General features: G+C 39.5%; 1 protein-coding gene across 3 annotated transcripts in view; it reads left to right on the top strand.

The window, feature by feature from the left end:
• LRRC28 (leucine rich repeat containing 28) overlaps window positions 1–20,817 on the top strand; it is a 155,406-nt gene extending 134,589 nt beyond the window's left edge. For all 3 annotated transcript variants that reach the window (XM_025918746.2, XM_025918744.2, XM_086711438.1), the window contains one exon: window positions 20,506–20,817. In XM_025918746.2, the coding sequence (XP_025774531.1) occupies window positions 20,506–20,578 (73 nt within the window). In that variant the 3' untranslated portion in view covers window positions 20,579–20,817. The remainder of the gene's footprint in view (window positions 1–20,505) is intronic.
• The last annotated feature ends 2,197 nt before the right edge of the window (window positions 20,818–23,014 follow it).

Here is a 23,014-nt window from a genome sequence, read left to right as displayed (position 1 = left end):
AGGATAAATGAGATCATTCATGGAAAGAGCCCAGGCATGTAATAAATACTAAGTAAATGGTAACTATTTTAATCTATTTTTTTTAGCGCAGAGACTTTTAAAAATTTCTCGTATGTGTGTGTTTCTAGCAAATGCTTTTCATGTTAGTAAGATATCATCATAGGATAATCTTAACGAATTCATTAAACTATCGTAAAACCCTTATGCATAGTACAGTGTTTTGTTGTTTTTTTTTATAGAAGACATTTTCTTATTGAAAATATGAAAATGAAAACAATTCTGTATGGTCAGGATACCCTGTCAGTAGCTGATAAAATTCTGAATACCTTTTTCAAAAAGATAAACTTTCTTTTTATCGTGGCAATTAATTTGTGAAAGTAAATTAGATCCTTCAAAAGGAGACATTTTTGTGTGTGTTATCTTTATATGAGATTGGGGAATTTATTCAGCATTTGAATGTTTTATTGACTGTTACTTATTTCTCTGCTACAACCTAGAATGTCAGTGTGAATAATCTTATATTGTTTCGGGACATAAAATATAATAGTATTAGTTTCATAAAATGAATATATCCAGTACATAGGACTTAAGCAGTGCCCGTTTGTTGAGCAAAGCCAGAAGTGCCTGTGTTTATAGCAAAGATGAAATGCCAAGACATAAACATGGCTTTCTGTGGTAAGTTAATGCTAGGGTTGAAATTGAGAGTTTGTGGCTTTCATTTGGTCCACCAGACTTTGCTCCTTCCCATGTTGCTATGGAGATTGTATTAAAAGCATTGACTTCAGTTTCTATCATAGTCTTTAAAGTACTTTCTTTTGTAACTGAAAACCAACTACTTGAATCTCAGTAGCTTACTGCTGAAAATAAAATCAATATTTTTAATATCATAAACTAACTCTACAAGGTCTTGATAATATTATTTTTAAGTTTTATAATATATTCAGTTCAGTTGGCTTTGCTTGTTGTAAATAATACATTGTATCAGCCAATACCTAAATCATTGTGGACATCTGGCATCATTTTAAAAGAACATATTGGATATTCTTCTAAAATACCAAGTCTCATACAAGTGTTAGTTTCAACCTAAATTTAATAGAGAGTGAAGCAAAAAGAAATTATAGTATTTTTAATAAACAATAGATTCCCAAACCTTCACATATCAATAAAACAGAAGAATGGCTAGCATATTCATGATTTTGAATCCTTATAGCACATTTGCTTTCCTAAAACTTACTGTTCACTTACTAAAATGGAGAAAATCAGCATAGAGGGTTATTTATTATTATAACAACGTGTCTGGCTTTTCCCCATGCATGCGTGATTTATACAAGTTCTGTATTTTCCAATAGGAAATCAGGTCACCCAAGGTTTTTCAGGGCTATATATTAATTTGCTAGGAATGCCACAACATTTAAAATGCCACAAAACCGGGTGACTTAAATGATAGGATATCCATTGTCTCACAGCTCTGAAGGCTAGAAGTCTGAAATCGGCATGTTGGCGGGGTAGTTCCTTGTGACGGCTGTGAGGGAAGGGTCTGTTCCAGGCATCTCTCCTTGGCTTGGAGATAGAAGCCTGTCTTCTCCCTGTGTCTTTACATCATCTTCTCTCTATGTCTGTCTCACTCTGTGTCTAAACTTCCCCTTTTTGTAAGGACCCCAGTGATATTGCATTAGGGCCCACTCTGGTGGGCTTTAATCCTCCCTTAACTAATTATACCTGAAGTGATCCTGTTTCCAAATAATGTCACTGCATTACTCTGCTCAGGCCGCCATAACAAAATACCATAACTCACTGACTTGAACAACAGAAATTTATTTCCTCACAGTTCTTAGGCTGGAAGTCTGAAATCAGGGTGCACATGGTCAGGTTGTAGGGGAGAGTTTTTTTCTTGGTTTGCAAATGGCCACTTTTTTGCTGCCTCACATGGCAGAGAGCTTGTGGGCACATGCACACAGGCTCTCTGGTGTCTCTTCTTTTTATAAGGGTGCTAATCCCGTTATGAGTGCCCCATCCTCATGACCTCATCTAAACCTACTATCTCCAGAAGGGCCTAACTGCAAATACCCATCACATGAGAGGTCAGGGCTTCATCACATGAATTTGGGAGGACATACTTCAACCCATAACAATCCGTTCCAAAAATTCATGTTCTTCTCACATGCAAAATAAACTCACCCTATCCCAACACCCCCAAATCCTAACCCATTCCAACATCAACTTGTAAGTTAAAAAAATCTCATCTTTTTTTTTAAATGTTTTATTTATTTTTGAGAGAGAGAGAGAGAGAGAGAGAGAAGTGGAGGAAGGGCAGAGAGAGGGAGATAGAGAATTCCAAGCAGGCTCCAAGCTGTCAGTGGCTCGATTCCACAAACCGTGAGATCATGACCTGAGCTGAAGTTGGACACTTACTTGATTGTTCAGACGCCCCAGTTCAAAATCTCCTTTTAAATATCTAAATCAGGTAAAGGTAAAACTTGGGTATAATTCTTCCCGGGGCAGGACTCCTCTCCAGTTATAAACCATATAAAAACCATATAAAAATGTTTAATTATTAAAACATTAGTAGACCAGGGGCGCCTGGGTGGCTCAGTTGGTTGGGCATACGACTTCAGCTCAGGTCATGATCTTACAGTCTGTGAGTTTGAGCCCCGCATCGGGCTCTGTGCGGACAGCTTGGAGCCTGGAGCCTGGAGCCTTCTCTGAATTCTGTGTCTCCCTCTTTCACTGCCCCTCCCCACTCTCACTGTGTGTGTGTGTCCTCTCTCAAAAATAAAAACATAAAAGAAATTTAAAAAAAATTGTTAGACCAGTTATTTATTTTTATTTTGATGGGGGACAAAGTGTGTCTATTCAATTCATACATGATCATAGAAGCAAAATTAGAAAACACAATTCTGGGGGCACTTGGGTGGCTCAGTCGGTTAAGCGTCCGACTTCGGCTCAGGTCATGATCTCGCGGTCCGTGAGTTTGAGCCCTGCGTCGGGCTGTGTGCTGACAGCTCGAGCCTGGAGCCTGTTTCGAATTCTGTGTCTCCCTCTCTCTCTGCCCCTCCCCCGTTCATGCTCTGTCTCTCTCTGTTTCAAAAATAAATAAATGTTAAAAAAAATTTTTTTAAAGAAAATACAATTCTGCAAAAGGAAACTATCTCAAACAGAAGAACTTCAACCAGAAATGACCATTGGTAATAGGTTAAAGTAGAATCTCTCTAAATTGACTTTTTTTTTAAAGTTCATTTATTTATTTTTGTGAGAGAGGGACAGAGAGAACATGTTCACACAAGCAGGGGAGAGACAGAGAGAAAGGAAGAAAGAGAGAATCCCAAGAAGGTTCTGCGTTGTCAGCACAGAGCCCAAGGCAGGGTTCGATCCCACAAACTGTGACATCATGACCTGAGCCAAAATCAAGAGTCAGATGCTTAACTGACTGAGTCACCTGGGCACCCCTCTCTAAATTGACTTCTCAACCAAGGATCCATTGAATCAGATTATTGGTGCTCTTTATATCCTTTTTTTAAAAATTGTATTAAGAACATTTAAACATGAGATCTACCTTCTTAACAAATTTCAAGTGCATAGTACAATAGTATTAACTACAGGCACCACATTCAGCAGCAGCACTCTAGAACTCGTTCAGTTTGCATAACTGAAGCTGACAACAACTCCCTTTTCTTCCTCCCTTCTCCAGCTTCTGGCAACCACCATTCTACTCTCTGCTTCTATGAGTTTACTTTTTTCGATACCTCGTGTAAGTGAAATCCTGTCCTCTTGGGGCTGGCTTATTTCACTTAGCATAATGTCTTCCAGGTCTGTTTGTGTCATTGCATATGCCAGGACATCCTTCTTTTTTTTAGTCTAAGTGATATTCCATCCTTATGGGATGCCTGGGTGGCACAGTCAGTTGAGCATCCGACTCTTGATCTCGTGGTTCATGGGATCGAGCCCCACGTCGGGCTCTGCGCTGACAGCGCAGAACCTGCTTGTGATTCTCTCTCTCCCTCTCTCTCTCTCTGCCCTTCCCCGCTTGTGAATGCTCTCTCTCAAAATAAATAAATAAAATATTGAAAATAAATTATTTAAAAAAATATTCATCCCATATTTCTACCAGATTGTCTTTATCTGTTCACCCATCAGCGGACATTAAGGTTGTTTTCATATCTAGGATATTGTGAATAATGCCGTCATGAACATGGAGTGCAGGTATTTCCTTGAGACTCTGATTTCTTTTGGTTACATACTCAGAGTGGGATTTCTGGATCATATGACAGTTATATTTTAATTTTTTTGAGGAGCTGCTGTACTATTTTCCATAACAGCTGCAGCATTTTACATTCCCACCAAAAGTATACAAGGATTCCCATTTCTCTTTGCCAACACATTATTTTTTGTTTGGTTGTTTCATTTGTTGTTTTTACAATAGCGATCCTAATAGGTATGAGGTGATGCCTCACTGTGGTTTGATGTGTATTTCCTTGATGATTAATAATGTTGAGAACCTTTTCATGGGCCTGCTGGCCACTTATGTCTTTGGAGAGATGTCTATGTAAGTCCTTTGCCCATTTCTAAATCAGATTATTTGTTTATTGCTATTGAGTTACAGGAATTCCTTATATATTTTAGATATTAACCCATCATCAAGTAGTGGGATTCTCAAATATTTTTTTCCCATTTTATAAGTTGCTTTTTCCTTTTGTTTCCTTCTGCTTTGCGGAAGCTTTTTAGTTTGAAGTAGTCCTGCTCACCTGTTTTTGCTTTTGTTGCTGTGCTACTCATGTCATGTTCAGGAATTCATTGTAGGGGTGCCTGGGTGGCTCGGTCAGTTTAGCCAACTCTTGGTTTCAGCTCAGGTCATGATCTCGTGATTTTGTGAGTTTGAGCCTCACATTGGGCTCTGTGCCGACAGCACAGAGCCTGCTTGGGATTTTCTCTCTCCCTCCCACTCTGCCCCTTCCCCATTCATGCTGTCTCTGTGTCTCTCAAAAATAAATGAACTTTAAAAAAAAAAAAAAAAAAAAGAATTCATTGTCAAGACCAATGTTAATTAAGAAGCTTTCTCCCAATGTTTTCTTCTAGTTTTATAGTCTCAGGTCTTACATATAAGTCTTTAATCTATTTTGAGTTCATCTTTTTATGTATGGTGTAAGATAAGGTTTCTACTCTCAGTTTCATTCCTTTTGCATGTGGATATCCAATTTCCCAGCACCATTTTTTGAAGAGACTCTTTTTCCCATTGTATATTCTTGGCTTCCTTGTGGAAGATCAGTTAACAGTTTTGTGTGGGTCTGTTTCTAGGCTCTGTGTTCTGTTCCATTTGTCTGTGTATCTGTCTTTATGCCAATACCATACTGTTCTGATTACTGTAGCTTTGTAAAATATTTTGCAGTCAGGAAATGGGATGCCTCTAGCTTTGTTCTTTCTCAAGATTTGCTTGGCTCTGTGGGATCTTCTGTTGGCTCCAGGTGAGTTTTAGGAATTTTTTTTTCTCTTCTTGTTAAAAATGCTATTGGAGTTAGTTCCAAATAGCTCAGAGTAACTCATCCAGTCATTTATTAATGTGTCCAGTTAGCAGATATGCAGTGAGCATTCCCCGCAAGCAGAGCACTGTGGGAGGTAATGACACCCTGGCCTCAGTCAGCTGCTTTCAAGCTCTGATGTAGAGTTTGGTTTTCTTCAGGAATTCTCCTTGGTCTTTTAGGCCGGAGCGATTACGTGAGAGGGCCAGATGTCCTGGTGACGGATGTGCCTTGGGATAGAGGCCTGTGAGAGGCGTGCAGAACTCATTGTCTTATGGCTTCCCTCATCTTTCAGGACAACTTAATACTCTCTTCTCCACTCACTGTAATTTCACTCACTGTAGTTTATCTCTCAATAATCTCTCCTAATTCTTATATGGTTAAATCACTTACGAAATGTTTCTCATTACCTTATCCTTGCTTTTTATGGCTATTACTTTCTTCTGTGAAACCAGTTAACATCAGTAATACTGACATTATTTGCTTACTTGTATTTAGGATTTTTTTTTTCTTTTAGCCAAAGCCTATTCATTGACCGGCACCCTCTTAAGGTGACTTAGGAAACTTTGCACAGGTAAAATACTCTTCAACAAATTAAATTGTTCTTCACTGTTTTTTCCTACTCGTATCACTCAGTTATTGTGCGTTGACCTCTGCGATGTGCCAAACTCTGTATTAGGTACCGGGGATTCAGCCCTGACCACACCACCTGATAACTTCTTTTCCCATACATATATTTCACCCCTGACGTCCTAGGGCATGGACTGATCAAATAGAGAAACCAGTATGTCATATTTAAGCCTGTAGGTCTGCACGTAGGATCTTCCCATGAGAAACCGTCACCATTAACATAAGTGGAACAAGCAGATACAATATGTTATAATTCTCCCTTAATTTGTGTATGAGTTTGGGATGTCATCTGATCAACTCTGTCTAATAAATATTGTTTTTCTTCTGGCTTGAATTTCTGTATGAGTCAAGGATATGCTTTTTGCTTTTTGTTTCTAATCAGGAAACACGTTTGCAAAGAAGATACCATATTTCTTATGTTTTTTTGGGGGCTCCAGAATGTGCCAACCACATTGTGATTTTTTTTTTAAGAATAGTGTATTTCTGTATTTTAAAACTAAGCTGAAATGCTCTTTCTCCTTTCTTGCCTATAAATAAGAGATTCTAAAGCAACAAATGTCATGTCTGATGTTCTTTGTAGAATGTACTAACCTCCTTTTCCTAACTATAGAGTTTATTGCTTAGCTCAGAATTTCTCCCTTAAAACTGTCACATCCCTGGTGCCACAGCTTAGGAATTTTAAAGGATCAAACCAGCACAAATCCATTCTTAAGGCAGTAGATTTGGTGTACTTGTAACAACTTAGATCATTAATGCAACAAGCAGATACAATATGTTGTTAGAATCTCCCACAAGTCATAAGTCCACACAGTTGGATTTTTTGTAGCACAACTATGGCACCTCCAGGTTACCCACCCCACCCTTGAGCATCATAAGGAGTTAATAATGATCAGTGGGCATTATGCTTCAGTAAGTAAAAAACAACAAAACAACAACAAAACACATTTTTATGGAGTTGGATTTTTTTGCTTACAGCCTTTATTTTTAAAAATCCAGCGGCATGAAATGTATTGTTTCTATGAATGATTTTCATGTAGCATAATTATTATTTTTTTTTAATTTTTTTTTCCACGTTTTTATTTATTTTTGGGACAGAGAGAGACAGAGCATGAACGGGGGAGGGGCAGAGAGAGAGGGAGACACAGAATCGGAAGCAGGCTCCAGGCTCCGAGCCATCAGCCCAGAGCCTGACGCGGGGCTCGAACTCACGGACCGCGAGATCGTGACCTGGCTGAAGTTGGTCGCTTAACTGACTGCGCCACCCAGGCGCCCCAGCATAATTATTTTTTTTTAAAGTCAGGAGAGTTAAGTTTAGTTAGCTGATCCTCAAAAATCCACTTATCATACTTAAGATCATTTTGTGTCTGAGTTTCATTTCAATTGTGATTTATATACATGTATACATGCTGGTGTGTGTGAAGCAAATTATCTGAAGTAGGGTTCTAACCAACTTTAATTTTTTTTTAGTTAAGGTAATACAAAGTATCCAATGACTTAAAATTTATATAGTTTCCTGAATTAAGAAAATCTCGAAAGTGATGCTTGCCTTTCATTTTCATATGAGTGTAATTTGCAAAGCAGAAGGTTTTGATTTTGATGGAGTCAAATTTATCCATTTTAATTTTATACTTAGTGCTTTTTATGACCTAAGAAATCTTTACCTACCCCAGGGTCATAAGGATGTTCTCTTTTCCATTGATCTGTGTCTGTCTCTCAGTCAATGCCAAACTGTGTTGATTCTGTAGTTATATATTAGCACTTAATATCAGATAAAGTGATACTTCTACTTTGTTATTCTTTTTCAAAATTCTGTTAATTCTTCTAGGGCCTCTGCATTTCCATATAAATTTTAGAAAAAGCTTATCTTTGTCTCAAAAAAAAAAAAAAAAACCCTTGTGCTGGATTTTGAAAAGAATTGCATTCAATCTATAGATCAACTTGGAGAGAATTAACATCTTTGCGATGTTGAGTCTTCCGGTGTGTGAATCCTGTGTCTTTCCATTTTTTTAAGTAGTCTTTTATTTCTTTCATCAATATTTAATAACTTGCAGCATAGAAGTCCTTAAATGTTTTGTTAAATTTATACGCAAGTGTCCCACTTTCTTTATGTGACTATAAATGATATTATACTTTTAAATTCCACTTTCCATGTGTTCATTGTTAGTATGTGGAAATGTGATTCATTTTTGTATTTCAGTCTTATGTGCCTGCAGCATTGCTGAACTTGCTTAAAAGTCTAGAAGTACATTTTGTAGACGCTTTGGTGTTTTCTATGTAGACAATCATGTCATCTGAAAGTAGAAATAGTTTTATTTCTCCACATTCCATTCTCTATGCCTTTTATTTCTTTTTCTTGCCTTACTGCAGTGGTTAAAACTTCAAGTACTGTGTTGATTAAGGTGTTGAAAGTACACATCCCTTATAGAGTATGAAGTTAGCAGTAGGTTTTTTGTAGATTCTAATTATCAGATTGAGAAAGATCCCCTCTATTCCTGTTTGCTGAGGCTTTTTATCATTAGTGGAGATTTTTCAAATGCTTTTTTCTGAGTCCATTGATATCATACAATTTTTTTTTCATTCACCTGCTGACATGATTGATGAAATTGATTTTCAAATATTAAACCAACCTTACATACCCAGAATAACCCCCACCTGACAATGGTGTATAGCTCTTTTTATACTTTTCTGTATTAGTTTAATACTTTGTTGAAGATTTTTCTTTTTTTTTTTTTTCGTTTATTTATTTTTGGGACAGAGAGAGACAGAGCATGAACGGGGGAGGGGCAGAGAGAGAGGGAGACACAGAATCGGAAACAGGCTCCAGGCTCTGAGCCATCAGCCCAGAGCCTGACGCGGGGCTCGAACTCACGGACCGCGAGATCGTGACCTGGCTGAAGTCGGACGCTTAACCGACTGCGCCACCCAGGCGCCCCAAGATTTTTCTATCTGTATTCATGAGAGAGATGGTCTATAGTTTTCTGGTTTTAAACTCTCTGGCTTTAGAGTCAGAGTAATTACTGGCCTTATAAAATGAGTTGGGAAGTGTTCTTCCTTTTCTGTTTTTCTGCAAGAGACTGTAAAAATTCCTCTTAGCTCTTCTTTAAATGTTTGATAGAATTCTCCAGTGAAATTGTCTGGACCTGGAGATTTCTTTTCTTTTTTTAATTACGAAGTCAATTTTTAATAGTTACAGTCCTTTTCAGGTTGGCTATTTCATCTTGGTTGAGTGGTGGTAGTTTGTAGTTTTCAAGGAATCCATCTACTCTCAGCTTACAAATTTATGACTATGAAATGGTTCATAATATTCTCATCTTTTTAATGGCTTCAGGATTTGTACTGATAACACCTGTTTCATTTCTTATATTAAGAGAGCCTTTTGTCTATCTTTGTTAGTCTTGCTAAAGATGTATCAATTTTATTGATCTTCTTACTCCTAGTGAAATTGTTGATTTCACTGATTTATTATTGCTTCATTCTGCTTACTTTGGGTTTATTTTGCCTTTGGGGGATGGGATTGGAGTAGAATCTCAGATCATTGATTTGAGAACTTTCCTTTTTAACATAAGCATTACGTGCCATACATTTCTCTCTCAGCACTGCTTTCCCATGCCTCAAAATTTTTGATATGTTGTCTTTTCATTTTCATTCAGTTCATGTAAGTTTCTATTTGAGATTGCCTCTTTAATCCATGGGAAAGTAGTCATTTGACCCATAGGTCAAGGAAGGTCAAAGAACTGTGTTCTTTTATATCCACATTTGGAAATCTTCCTGTTGTCTTTCCGTTATGGATTTCTAATTTGATTCCATTTGGATAGAGAACATGCTCTGTGATTTTTACTTACTTTAGATTGTTCTTCATAAATTGTTCTTTTTTTAGGATTTTTATTTTATTTTTTTAATATGAAATTTATTGTCAAATTGGTTTCTATACAACACCCAGTGCTCATCCCAACAGGTGCCCTCCTCAATGCCCATCACCCACCCTCCCCTCCCTCCCACCCCCCACCAACCCTCAGTTTATTCTCAGTTTCTAAGAGTCTCTTATGGTTTGGCTCCCTCCCTCTCTAACCTTTTTTTTTTTTTTTCCCTTCCCCTCCCCCATGGTTTTCTGTTAAGTTTCTCAGAATCCACATATGAGTGAAAACATATGGTATCTGTCTTTCTCTGTATGACTTATTTCACTTAGCATAACACTCTCCAGTTCCATCCACGTTGCTACAAAAGGCCACATTTCATTGTTTCTCATTGCCACGTAATATTCGATTGTGTACATAAACCACAATTTCTTCATTCATCAGTTGATGGACATTTAAGCTCTTTCCATAATTTGGCTATTGTTGAAAGTGCTGCTGTAAACATTGGGGTACAAGTGCCCCTACGCATCAGCACTCCTGTATCCCTTGGGTAAATTCCTAGCAGTGCTATTGCTGGGTCATAGGGTAGATCTATTTTTAATTTTTTGAGGAACCTCCACACTGTTTTCCAGAGCGGCTGCACCAGTTTGCATTCCCACCAACAGTGCAAGAGGGTTCCCGTTTCTCCACATCCTCGCCAGCATCTATAGTCTCCTGATTTGTTCATTTTAGCCACTCTGACTGGCGTGAGGTGATATCTCAATGTGGTTTTGATTTGTATTTCCCTGATGAGGAGTGACATTGAGCATCTTTTCATGTGCCTGTTGGCCATCTGGATGTCTTCTTTAGACAAGTGTCTATTCATGTTTTCTGCCCATTTCTTCACTGGATTATTTGTTTTTTGGGTGTGGAGTTTGGTGAGTTCTTTATAGAATTTGGATACTAGCCCTTTGTCCGATATATCATTTGCAAATATCTTTTCCCATTCCGTCGGTTGCCTTTTAGTTTTGTTGATTGTTTCCTTTGCAGTGCAGAAGCTTTTTATCTTCATGAGGTCCCAATAGTTCATTTTTGCTTTTAATTCCCTTGCCTTTGGAGATGTGTCAAGTAAGAAATTGCTGCAGCTGAGGTCAGAGAGGTTTTTTCCTGCTTTCTCCTCTAGGGTTTTGATGGTTTCCTGTCTCGCATTCAGGTCCTTTTTCCATTTTGAGTTTATTTTTGTGAATGGTGTAAGAAAGAGGTCTAGTTTCATTCTTCTGCATGTTGCTGTCCAGTTCTCCCTGAACCATTTGTTAAAAAGACTGTCTTTTTTCCATTGGATACTCTTTCCTGCTTTGTCAAAGATTAGTTGGCCATACTTTTGTGGGTCCAATTCTGGAGACTCTATTCTATTCCATTGGTCTATGTGTCTGTTTTTGTGCCAATACCATGCTGTCTTGATGACTGCAGCTTTGTAGTAGAGGCTAAAGTCTGGGATTGTGATGCCTCCCGCTTTGGTCTTCTTCTTCAATATTACTTTGGCTATTCAGGGTCTTTTGTGGTTCCATACAAATTTTAGGATTGCTTGTTCTAGCTTCGAGAAGAATGCTGGTGCAATTTTGATTGGGATTGCATTGAATGTGTAGATAGCTTTGGGTAGTATTGACATTTTAACAATATTTATTCTTCCAATCCATGAGCACAGAATGTTTTTCCATTTCTTTATATCTTCCTCAATAAATTGTTCTTCATTCTATGACTTCCTGATGGAAGCTCAGGTTATTGATTTTAGAGCTTTCTTCTTTTCTAATACATGTGTTTAGTGTGCTGTGAGCTTCCCTTTAATACTGCTTCTGCTGCTTCCCACAACTTTTTGATAAGTTGTATTTCATTTTCACTCAGTTCAAAATATTTTTTTAGGTTTATTTATTTTGAGAGAGAGCGCACGTGAGCAAGCAGAGGAGGGGCAGAGAAAGGGAGAGAGAATTCTGACATGGGTCTCAAACCCACAAGCCATAACCTGAGCCAAAATCAAGAGTCACACGTTTAACCTACTGAGCCACCCATGCTCCCCCACTACAAAATATTTTAATTTCTTTAGAGACCTGTTCTTCCACCCATGTATTATTTAGAATTTAATTTTTAAAATTTCAAATATTTGGGGATTTTCCATCTGTCTTTCTGTTACTGATTTCTAGTTTAATTTCCAGTTGTGGTCTGAGACCAAAGTTTGTTTGATTTCTCTTCCTTTAAATTTTTTTATGGTGCAGTTTTATGTCCTAGAATGTGGTTTGTCTTGAATAATATTACACATGAGCTTGAGATGAGTGTGTATGAATGTGTATTTTTCTGTTGTTGGATGGAGTATCTGTAAGTGTCAATTAGGTCCAGTTGATTAATGATAACTAACAACTGTATTCTCTCTGATGTTCTGTTTTCTGGATCTATCAACTACTTAAAGAGCTCTAATAGTGGATTTGTCTATTTCTTACACTTCTATCATTTTGTGCCTTACATGTTTTGATGCTCTGTTATTAGGTTCATACACATTTTACATTGTTATGTCTTTTTGGAGAATTAACACCTGTATCATGATGTCATGCCCCTCCTTATGTCTGACACTTTTCTTTGTCCTGAATTGAAGTCCACGTCATCTGAAATTGATATAGGTATTAACATGCTTTATCTTTTCCCATCCCTTTACCCTTAACCTGTCTGCCTCTGTATGTTTAAAGTGGGTTTTTTGTACACATTATATATTTGGGCCTAGTTTTTTCATCTGCTTATAGAGTTTCTTTTAATTGGTATATTTAGGTGATTTAAATTTAAAGTGATTATTGATTTAGTTAGATTAATATCTACTGTGTTTATAATTAGTTTCTATTTTTTACATTCTTATTTCTTTTCCTCCCTCTTTTTCTGCCTGCTGTGGTTTTAATTGAGCATTTTACATGATTCTATTTTATCTCCTCTATTAGCATACCCATTATAGTCCTTTTTCAAAATGTGTAATGGTTTCCTTAGAGTTTACAATATGTATTTTTTGCACTAATTTAAGTCCATCTTCAAATGACTCTATATTACTCAATGTGTAATAAAGGTGTCTTGTGACAGAATATCCCACATTCCTCCCTGTCATCCCTTACAGAATTGCTGCCCTTCGTGTCAACATCCATCTGTTGTAGTCACACACTACATTGCTACCCTCATTACTTTAAGCAAGTTATACTTTAGTTCAATTGAAAATTAGAAAACTATTTTACTTTACCTTTATTCATGCCTTCTCCAGCAGCCTTCCTGTTTTTATTTAGATCTGAGTTCTGTTGTTTTCCTCCTGGCAATGAATTTTCCTCAGTTATCAGTTTGTCTGAAAAAATCTTTATTCTCCTTTACTTTTGAAGGATAATTTTACTGGGTATAGAATTCTTTTTTTTTTTTTTTTTTTTTAAATTTTTTTTTTTTCAACGTTTATTTATTTTTGGGACAGAGAGAGACAGAGCATGAACGGGGGAGGGGCAGAGAGAGAGAGGGAGACACAGAATCGGAAACAGGCTCCAGGTTCTGAGCCATCAGCCCAGAGCCCGACGCGGGGCTCGAACTCACGGACCGCGAGATCGTGACCTGGCTGAAGTCGGACGCTTAACCGACTGCGCCACCCAGGCGCCCCTACTGGGTATAGAATTCTTAAGTCAGTGATGTTTTTTTCTTTGCGCACACTAAATATTTTCCTCCACTCTTTTCTTGCTTGCATACTTTCTAATATGTCCACTGTAGTTCATATGCTTGTTCTTCTATAGGTAAGAGTTTTTTCCCACTCTGGCTCTTTTGAAAATTTTCTTATTCTTTTTTTCTAGTTTGAGTATGATATGCCTGTGTGTCTTTTGGGGGTTGTTTTGTTCTGTTTTTGATATTTATCCTGCTTGGTGCTCTTACACTACTGGATCTGTTACTAATTTTGTAAACTTCTTAACCATTATCACTTCAAATATTTCTTTACCTTTCTCTCCTTCTCCTTCTGGTATTCTAATTATGCATATGTTGCACCTTTAGAAATTGTCCCACAGATCTTAGATTTTCTTTTCTATTTTTTAAAATTCTCTGTCTGAAAATTCCAACATCTTTGTCATATCTGGCTCTGGTTCTGATGTTCTGTTTGTCTCTTCAACATGTGCTTTTTCTTGCCTTATGTCTTCTAATTTTTTGTCAGACATATTGTATTAGGTAAAAAAGAACTGAGGTAAGTAGGCATTTAGCGTGAGATTTTATGTTAATCTGGCTGGGAATTGGGCTGTGTCTAATATTTGCTATGGTTGTAGGCATCAGAGGCTTCAAATTCAAATTCCTAGTTTCCTTGTTTTAGTCTCCTAACTTGACATTGGACTTCCCTGTGTACTCTTAAGAGAGTCAGCATCTTGCAGCTGTTTTATCTGTAATCCACTGTTCTTTTTAATTTTTTTTTTTTAATTTATTTGAGAGAGCGAGTACGATTCAGGGAGAGGGGCAGAGGGAGAGAGCAAGAATCTCAAGCAGGCTCCACACTGAGCATGGAGCTCAGCTCTGACACAGGGCTCAATCCCACGACCCTGGGATCATGACCTGAGCTGAAGTCAAGAGTCAGATGCTCAACCAACTAAGCCACCCAGGGCCCCTATTCTTATGCTGGAAACCAGTTACTCTGGTGGTATGGTGTGAGAGAGGAAAGTGTTCTGAAGTTTTATGATTATATCTAAGTATTATAGTGGGCCTGTATTTCTAGGCTATGACTTTAACAAGTTTTTCTTATGTCTCATAGCTTGTTTTTTCCACTGAGGTGGTATGGGCAGGCTAGAGGGGGCTGGAATGGCAACAGTGCCCTTCCCAAGCTAGGATAAGGTTCTGGTAAACTCTTTTCCTCTGGAAAGCAGTCCTTTGTTCTCGATGATGTTCTGGGTGTGACACATGAAAACTACTTCTTTCCTGCTCTTGACTGAGTTACAAGGGGATTTTTTTTTTTTTTTAATTTTTACTATGAAAACCTATAGAATTTCTGTAGGTAAAACCCAAGAATATGTGTGACAATCCTAAGATTGCAGCCCCAGCATTATATGATTCTCAGGCTAGCCTGCGCTCAGCCTCCAGAAGTTCTAATGTCTTCTGTCCAGGCGAGCAAATCCAGGTGTGACTCTCCAGATTCATCCATCTCTCCAGACTCTGAGGTTGCTCTTTACCCTACACCCTCAGTCCCCTGGTGGCCAGAAGAAAAGTTGTTGGTTTTCAGTTTATTCAGCTTGTTCTTGTATGCCTAGGAGTGACGACTTCTAGGCTACTTACCAGAGATGAAACTACATGTGTCCTCTGTACATTACAGTTATTTTCAAATTTGTTGAGGTGTGTTTTATAGTTAAGGATACTGTCTATCCATGGACATTTGGTGGTGGAGGGAGAGAGTATTCTGTTTTTGGGTGGAGTGTTCTATATACCTCAATTAGATTCTTTGGTCAGTTGAGTTGTTTGGTTTTTCTGTACTTTTGCTGATTGTCTGCCTAGTAGCTCTGTCATTTGCTGAAAGCAAGATGGTGAAGTATCCCCTCTAATTGTGGATTTGTCTATTTCTCCTTTCAGTGCTGTTATTTTTAAGACTAATGAGATGATTCACATATCATACAATTCGCCTGTTTAAAGTATACAGTTCAGTGTGGATTTTACTATATTCATGGATATGTGCAGCTAGCACCACAGTCAGTTTTAGAACATTTTTCTTATCCTACAAGAAACCTTGTACCTTTCGACTGTCACCTCTGTGCTCCCCCATACCCAGCATGAAGCAACCACTTACTTTCTTCCTCTGTAGATTTCTCTGCCCCAGTCCTTTGGCTAGGGGGAACAAGCTTTTCTTGGCATTTTTTTTTTTTTTAAACCTATGCCTGTTGGTGGTTCTGGGTTTCTACGAGCATCCTATCTAGCTATATGGGAAGCAGTAAGAAAACCTAGGAAACCCACTGCTGCCATGTTGCCCCTCAAGTCCCAAGGTCCATAGACTGTCTACCTTCAGTCTATCTTTTAGAGTCTTCCTATGCTTGTTTGTTGTGTTATGGACAGTTTGTTGTGCTTTAATTGTAAGAGGATGGATCCAGAAGGACTGGACTGTTCTATCTTGGCAGAACCAAAAGTCCCCAACCAAATATATTTTGTCACTAAAATCCAAAGGGACCCACAGGGAGTATCTATTACTTCATAGTGTAGTTCCAGATGTAAGTCTTCTGAAACTTTACCAATGCAGTAGACACCTGACCTCCTGGAGGATTTCTGTCTCACCTCTAGTACATGTGTCATATTAAGTATCACGTGTGCTTGCTACTTCCAGTTTGTATTCCCCTCATCAATACAAACTGTAATGTCTTGGTGAAAGGAATGCCTTCTGGCGCTCCCACAGGTTTTCAGGAGGTGGCTGAGCAAGGGGCACCACATGGGATCCACTTTAGAGTTCCAGTTTCTCTAAACCTACGATCTCTTCCCTCCAGACTGTGCAGTGGGTTTCCACCCTGTCTCCTTGACTATAGGCATTACTGACTCAGAACTTCTTTTTTTTTTTTTTTTTTTTAAGGTTTATTTATTTTTGAGAGAGAGTGCGAGCATGAGTTGGGGCGGGGCAGAGAGAGATGGAGAGAGAGAATCAGAAGCAGGCTCCACCCTGTCAGTGTGGAGCCAATGCAGGGCTGGAACCCATGAACTGCGACATCATGACCTGAGCTGAAATCAAGTAGTGACTCAGAACTTTTGTCACCCATTACAGGGGCTCAGGCTAACACATTAAATCCTGAGGCATATGTGAACACCCTCATTGGCCTGATCCAACCTTAGATTTAGTCCTGCTGGCTGATTTACTTAGAATCCATTTACATGCTTACTGTCCAGGTTCCTGCTCATAAACTGTGGCAAGATCCTGCAACTTCTTCATGTATGTTCTCTTTCCCAGTAGCAGGCCTTGCAATTAATTTTCCGGATTGTGCTGGGATTTGACACCCCTTATGGCCCTAAAGACCGTGACCATTGATGGTAGTGGGTCCTGAAGAGAATAGGTACTTCCTTTTTAGGTAACTACCCCAGATGAAGTCAGTGCCATATTTTTTATGGAAGGAAATGCTCATTGTCTTAGAAGGTAAAAAAGGCTGTTTCTGATGTGAAGAAATGTTTAGAGATATCAGAGGTTCAAGGTTCTTAGCTTTGTGTCTCTACAGAGGTTTCCATTTCAAGTGTCAGGGTCCTACCCCTTCCCAGCCAGTACCTTTACCTTAAGAGACTGCACATAAATGTACTTGTACCTTGCATGGTGACTTTGCAACCTGTACATTCAGGCTTCAGACATGCCCCTCCTATAGTTTCATGGAATAAGAACTCCTTTAGGACCACTGCAGAAATGTAGATTCTCCCCCTATGCCTTGAGTGGAGACTTCAAGGCACGAAGCTTAATTGGGGGTAGGAATGGAGATGAGGGCCCGTGAGTGATAATCTCTTTAGCAGTCGGAAGAAGCCATCTTGCTCCACAATCTCTGAATTCACTGTGATGCCATAGCAATCAAGGGCCTCAGCCATTGACTTCCCAGTGCCTTACCCTCCCTTGGCAGTCTGTTTAAGTGATACTTTGAGTACTCATGATGTCAAACCATACTGCACTTTAGCAGTACCCCATTTTTCCCTAGCAAGAACGCCCTACATGCACTTACCAGCTCAATTTCAGAATTCCACCTGGATGGACTATTTCCCTACACCCCTCCTTGTAACACTTACTAAATCGGTTGGGGAACTGGCTAGAACACACACATTAGCTGGGATTTTGGAGAGAAGTGAATGGAGAAGGCCTATTTGCAGGAGCTGAAGCAGGGTTCAGAGCACCCAGAAGGATGATCAAGCACCTGGAAACTTAGAACAGTAGGAAGCTTTGCCATCTTATCCTTCAGCCTGAAGGACTAGGGGATCTAGAGGCTGCTGAGAACCGAAGCCAACAGAGGGGCTGCCCAACAGAAGCTCTAGTCAGACAGGTAGATGGAGTGGGGTACAAATACCCAACCTTTCCACAAAAGCAAAAAGGTAACTGGCAAAAATGGTCACAATCAAAATTTTCAGAACTCTGGAAATTAACAAAAGGCTTACATCTGATGATTATTTACTTAAGAAAAGCAACTGATGCTCAGTAAGAACATAGACCTTTGCAATATAATAACCCATCATAACCCTATCTTGTAATTTATAACCTTGAAAATCAAGAATCTGCAATCATAGGTAAAACCAGTATTCTAGCAGCAACTGGAAAGGGGTACAAGAAGCTTCTTCAAAGGTCCAATGCCAGAGCATTGTCACTGTCCTACTTGGTGGTTCACTGATAGACCCCACTTGCCAGGCTATCTTTATTTGATCTCAGAGCCCACCAATGCAAAAAGCCTCTTCTCTGAGAGTGTTTATCAAAAGCTGTCAAACCAATTACAGGCAACTGCTTAACCGTCACAGCTGCCTGAGGCAGTATGGGGCCAACGATAGACTAACCACAAAGTGAAAAAGGGAAGTCGAGGGAATAAGGTTTCTGTGGGGGCTTTATTTAAAAAGCACTAACAAATTCCTGAAAGTCTGTATGGCCACATGCATGCATAGGGATGTGAACATGCTCAGGAAAGACCCGGGAAGGCCCTGAGCTCTCCCCTCTGGCTGATTTTGAGGCTCCTTGCAAGCAGGAAGTGAAAGCTGAGGCAGAGTTGGTGCTACCCGGCAGTGTTGAAGTGTTACCAGAGCCATACAAGAAGGGGAGCTCTATCCTCCCATCAGCCAAACCTAGCTGGCAGCCAGTTGGTAAGGGAATCCAGGATTGATCCAGAAATATAAGACAAAAGAATCTACAGAGGTGGGTCTAGCTTTGCCTTGGAGACATTAATCAATGAAGATGAAATGGTAGCAAAGCTTCTTTTGGAAGACCGTCAGAGCCCAGGGGAAAATGAATCAAAAACCCACAGAGAAACAAAATGACCGGTGGTTGCCAGAGACTTGGTGGGGAGCAGGTTGAGGAGGGGGGTGGCTCTCAGCTGCAAATGAAGACAAGGAATTTCCGGAGATAAACATATCTTGATTTTGGTGTTAGTTAACTAATTGTTTAGTTTTCAAATCTCATTCAACTGTATACTTAAAACAGATAAATTTTGGGGCGCCTGGGTGGCGCAGTCGGTTAAGCGTCCGACTTCAACCAGGTCACGATCTCGCGGTCCGTGAGTTCGAGCCCCGCGTCAGGCTTTGGGCTGATGGCTCAGAGCCTGGAGCCTGTTTCCGATTCTGTGTGTCTCCCTCTCTCTCTGACCCTCCCCCGTTCATGCTCTGTCTCTCTCTGTTCCCAAAAAAATAAATAAACGTTGAAAAAAAAAAATTTAAAAAAAAAAAAAAAAAAAAAAAAAAACAGATAAATTTTATTATATGTTAATATACCTCAATTAACTAGGCTTTTTTTTTTTTTTTCAACGTTTATTTTTGGGACAGAGAGAGACAGAGCATGAATGGGGGAGGGGCAGAGAGAGAGGGAGACACAGAATCGGAAACAGGCTCCAGGCTCTGAGCCATCAGCCCAGAGCCTGACGGGGGGGCTCGAACTCCCGGACCGCGAGATCGTGACCTGGCTGAAGTCGGACGCTTAACTGACTGCGCCACCCAGGCGCCCCTAACTAGGCTTTTAAAAAGAAGTAAAGAAAGAAATATTCAACTGCCCTAAATCCTCCTGCTATGCCTCCACTGGCCTAATCTAGTCAAAAACCAGCCATCAGGCAGCTTTGGTGACAAGGTCTGGAGATATGACCTTCGTGGGCTACAGAGAAAGGCAAAGCCTGGATTAAAGGGTAGAGACCCAGAAGACAGTCAACACAGGGGATCCTGTGGAAACAACAGTAAATTATTCTCTCCTCACAGGAGGATAAGCACTTCTGGTGGGAAAAGTAGGCCTCTTATAGCTGGAGAGGTCCAGAGTGGGTCAGAGGGCTCGTGACTCCGTGTGGAAAGGTGCCGATGGGAGTTTGAGATGGGATTCCTCTGCTTTGTGGGAAGAAGACCCCCAAACTCTCTTACTCAAATTCTGAAATTACCTCTACAAACAATCTGTGTGAATACATTTGTGGAATAAAGTCCTTAAAACCACATTCTTACAAGTTCTTCAATATTAAGCGTTCTAGCTAAATTTGGTGATGTTTTCTGTTACGTGATTTTTAATAACGCATTTCAAATTCTGTTACTGTTTTGTTGGCCCTCAGAAGCGGAATTCAGACCGTAACATGGAAAAAGCTTCTTTTCCCTCAGCTGCTAAGTTGGGGGATATTATGTCATTTGAAAACTGGTAAAAGAATGAGCACGCGCATACCTCACCTGATTCCAGTGCTCAGTTTTAAAAGGAAATTTACATTTCTGTTGTGTACTTTTGGGGGGCCGTGCCTAATCCTTTACTTTCCATGACTGCCTCTCATGGAAAAAATCCTGAGACTTTCATCTGGAACTCACAGTGTTCTCTCCCTTTTTTCCCCTTCCAGGAGGACAACAGTTAGTTTTGTGGCTTACTGCTGCTCCGCCCAGTGTCTGCAGACATTTGACCTACTGAGTTGATAAACACTCGAGAGCCTCAGGAGTTTTGCCAGCTTGACACTGCAGTTGCCTGTGTATCGCACACTGTTTGGCAGAGGGACGGGACGGTCCAGCCTGGCGGAACAGGCCCTTACATCCTGTCCTGTCAAATGCGGGGGACTGCAAGAACTCTCTGGAAATGTCCCGATTGAGCTCAGAGCTGAAATGCCTTCACCCTTCCCCTACCCCTAGTTGGAATAGATCCTCCCCCAAATTAAGGACCCCTTGTCTTCTGTGTTTTTCTTTTTATGTGAGTATGTCTCATAAGCAAACTATGTAGTGTGATGTGCCTCCCCAAATCCTCAAAGCAAGTTTCAGTTCCCTGAAGAACTCTCTGATTTGATAATACAGCCAAATTAACTTTTGAACACATATACCTTCAAGGATACTTTTAATCTCCTCTCTTTCTTTACCCAGAGGATTATTTCCCCACAGATTATTCTGCCAGGTCTTTACCGGAGTCCAGCAAACTCCAGTGGCCTCCAGAATATTGAATATCGGGTGGTGGAGGGGGTGGGGGGGCGGGGAGGACTGGGGGGGGCTGGGGGTGGAGGGGGAAGTGCCTGAGTTGGCAGCAAAGTTTAGACTCCAGTGAAGGCCCTGCCAGGGTCCCAGCATACACCCTCTGGAAAGTTACAACCCTGTTTATAAGTCTTGCAACACATTAAGAGACTTCTGTGAGGGTTTTTAAACCTAAAAATGTACATCATAAATAAAATACCCCCATATTTTGAAAGACTATTTAGAGAAAAATGATTTTTGAAATTTTTTATTTCCTAAGAAGTTTTTTGGTTTTTTGTTTTTTTTTTTTAATATGAGAAGAGTCTGAGGAATAATTGAGGCTTCAAAAGATGTTCTCTTCTTTCTAGACGTAAACATTTACTGGCTAATGAGAAAGGGGGAGATAAAACACATCAAAATAGGTCCTCCATGGTTACTTGTTAGATGGGTTTAGGATTAAATTTATATTGACTTTGAAATATTTTCATTACATGTGGAAAATTCCTACTCCCGGTTTTTAGCAAAGTGATTCTAAGCACAACCTGTGCACATTTGTTTAAGTACCTGGTGCGTTAGATTATCTTCGTTTTGACCCTAGATTTCTTCTGTAGTTAACACGCTATTGTCCAGATACCACTGAGAAAATACAGGAAAAGCAAGTCCCAAATTCAGCCTTGGACTTTTAAAAAAAAGACCATACATGGCAAGTCTGTGAGATTATATTCTGACAGAAGAAATGCTCTTAATGGAGGAGCCACATACTTGCTCTTCCTTTGAAAGGATAGCATTTTTATGTTGCTTTGCTGCCAGATGTTCATCTGGTTGCTGCGAAGCGATTCTTTTTTAATTTTAATTATACAGAGTCTTCTCTAACACAGAACTAAAAGGGGAACAACCAAGATTTCCTTGGTAGGAAAATTATTTTCAAAAAATTTCAGACTTGTCAAAAACTTGGTTTCTGGAATCTTATTAGCTGCCCTAAATCTGTAATGCTAGGCTCTAACAGTGCTAAAAATCCTACACGGTTCCTGACGAATGTGTGATCTTTTCACAGTCACACCACCTGCTGCCCGGAAAGCAGACTATCCACGTAGAATGGTGAAGACAGAACATTCCCGTGCGTTCCAACTGCATTTCCACTGTTCCTACTTCCTCTTGTCCCTTTCATAAGTTGGCCTGTTCAGCCTTCACATTTCAAAGGCTTTTAGTATAATAGGAACTGAAGATCTGTATCAAAATATAACACTTCTTTCATCCTCTGGAATAATTGAAGCTTTAGCGTAACCCCTACATGTACATAAGTTGGCAGCTAAAAAATGTGGCATGAAACTTCACAAATGTGATTCAGGCCTAAGTGGCTGCTGCCTCTATCATGTTAGCGACGGTAAATACATTGCAGCATCTTTCGGTGTCACCCTCTATAATCCTGTGTCTTCAAATGGAGCCGAGAAATGTGCTAACCTGATATTCAGGTTTCTTGTTGAGTTAAGGATATGTAATACCTTTGTCTTAAGGTGTTTGAAATTTGACAAAGACACTTACAATCCAAGCCTCCTCTCTGTTGCCATTGTGAACGGTGTGCTTTCAATAGCAGCAGTAGGCTAGGCAGACAACCTTCTAGGGCAGTCTCAATCTTAATCCCCGGTGCAGCACCTAGTTTAATTAATGAGCAATGGAACTTACAATCTGGCCTCCATGGTGCTTTTCATCATGAAAATTTTTGTGCTGGATTCACTGATGTCATTCTTAACCCTTTGATACTATAAAGGAATGTTGCAGACTGGAGAAAATTTGCCCATATGCTATGTATTTGAATTGAGTCCAGAGCTTTGCAGAAAATTCTACGGTTATTCTACAGTATATGTGTTTTCTTAAGCAATAGTTATACTAGGTAGATACTTGATACAATTATAACAA

The sequence above is a fragment of the Puma concolor genome, chromosome B3 (assembly GCF_028749965.1).
Source record: "Puma concolor isolate L17-30 chromosome B3, mPumCon1.1.hap2, whole genome shotgun sequence".
Taxonomy (NCBI): Eukaryota; Metazoa; Chordata; class Mammalia; order Carnivora; family Felidae; genus Puma; species Puma concolor.
This window is presented reverse-complemented; position numbering and strand designations above follow the sequence as displayed.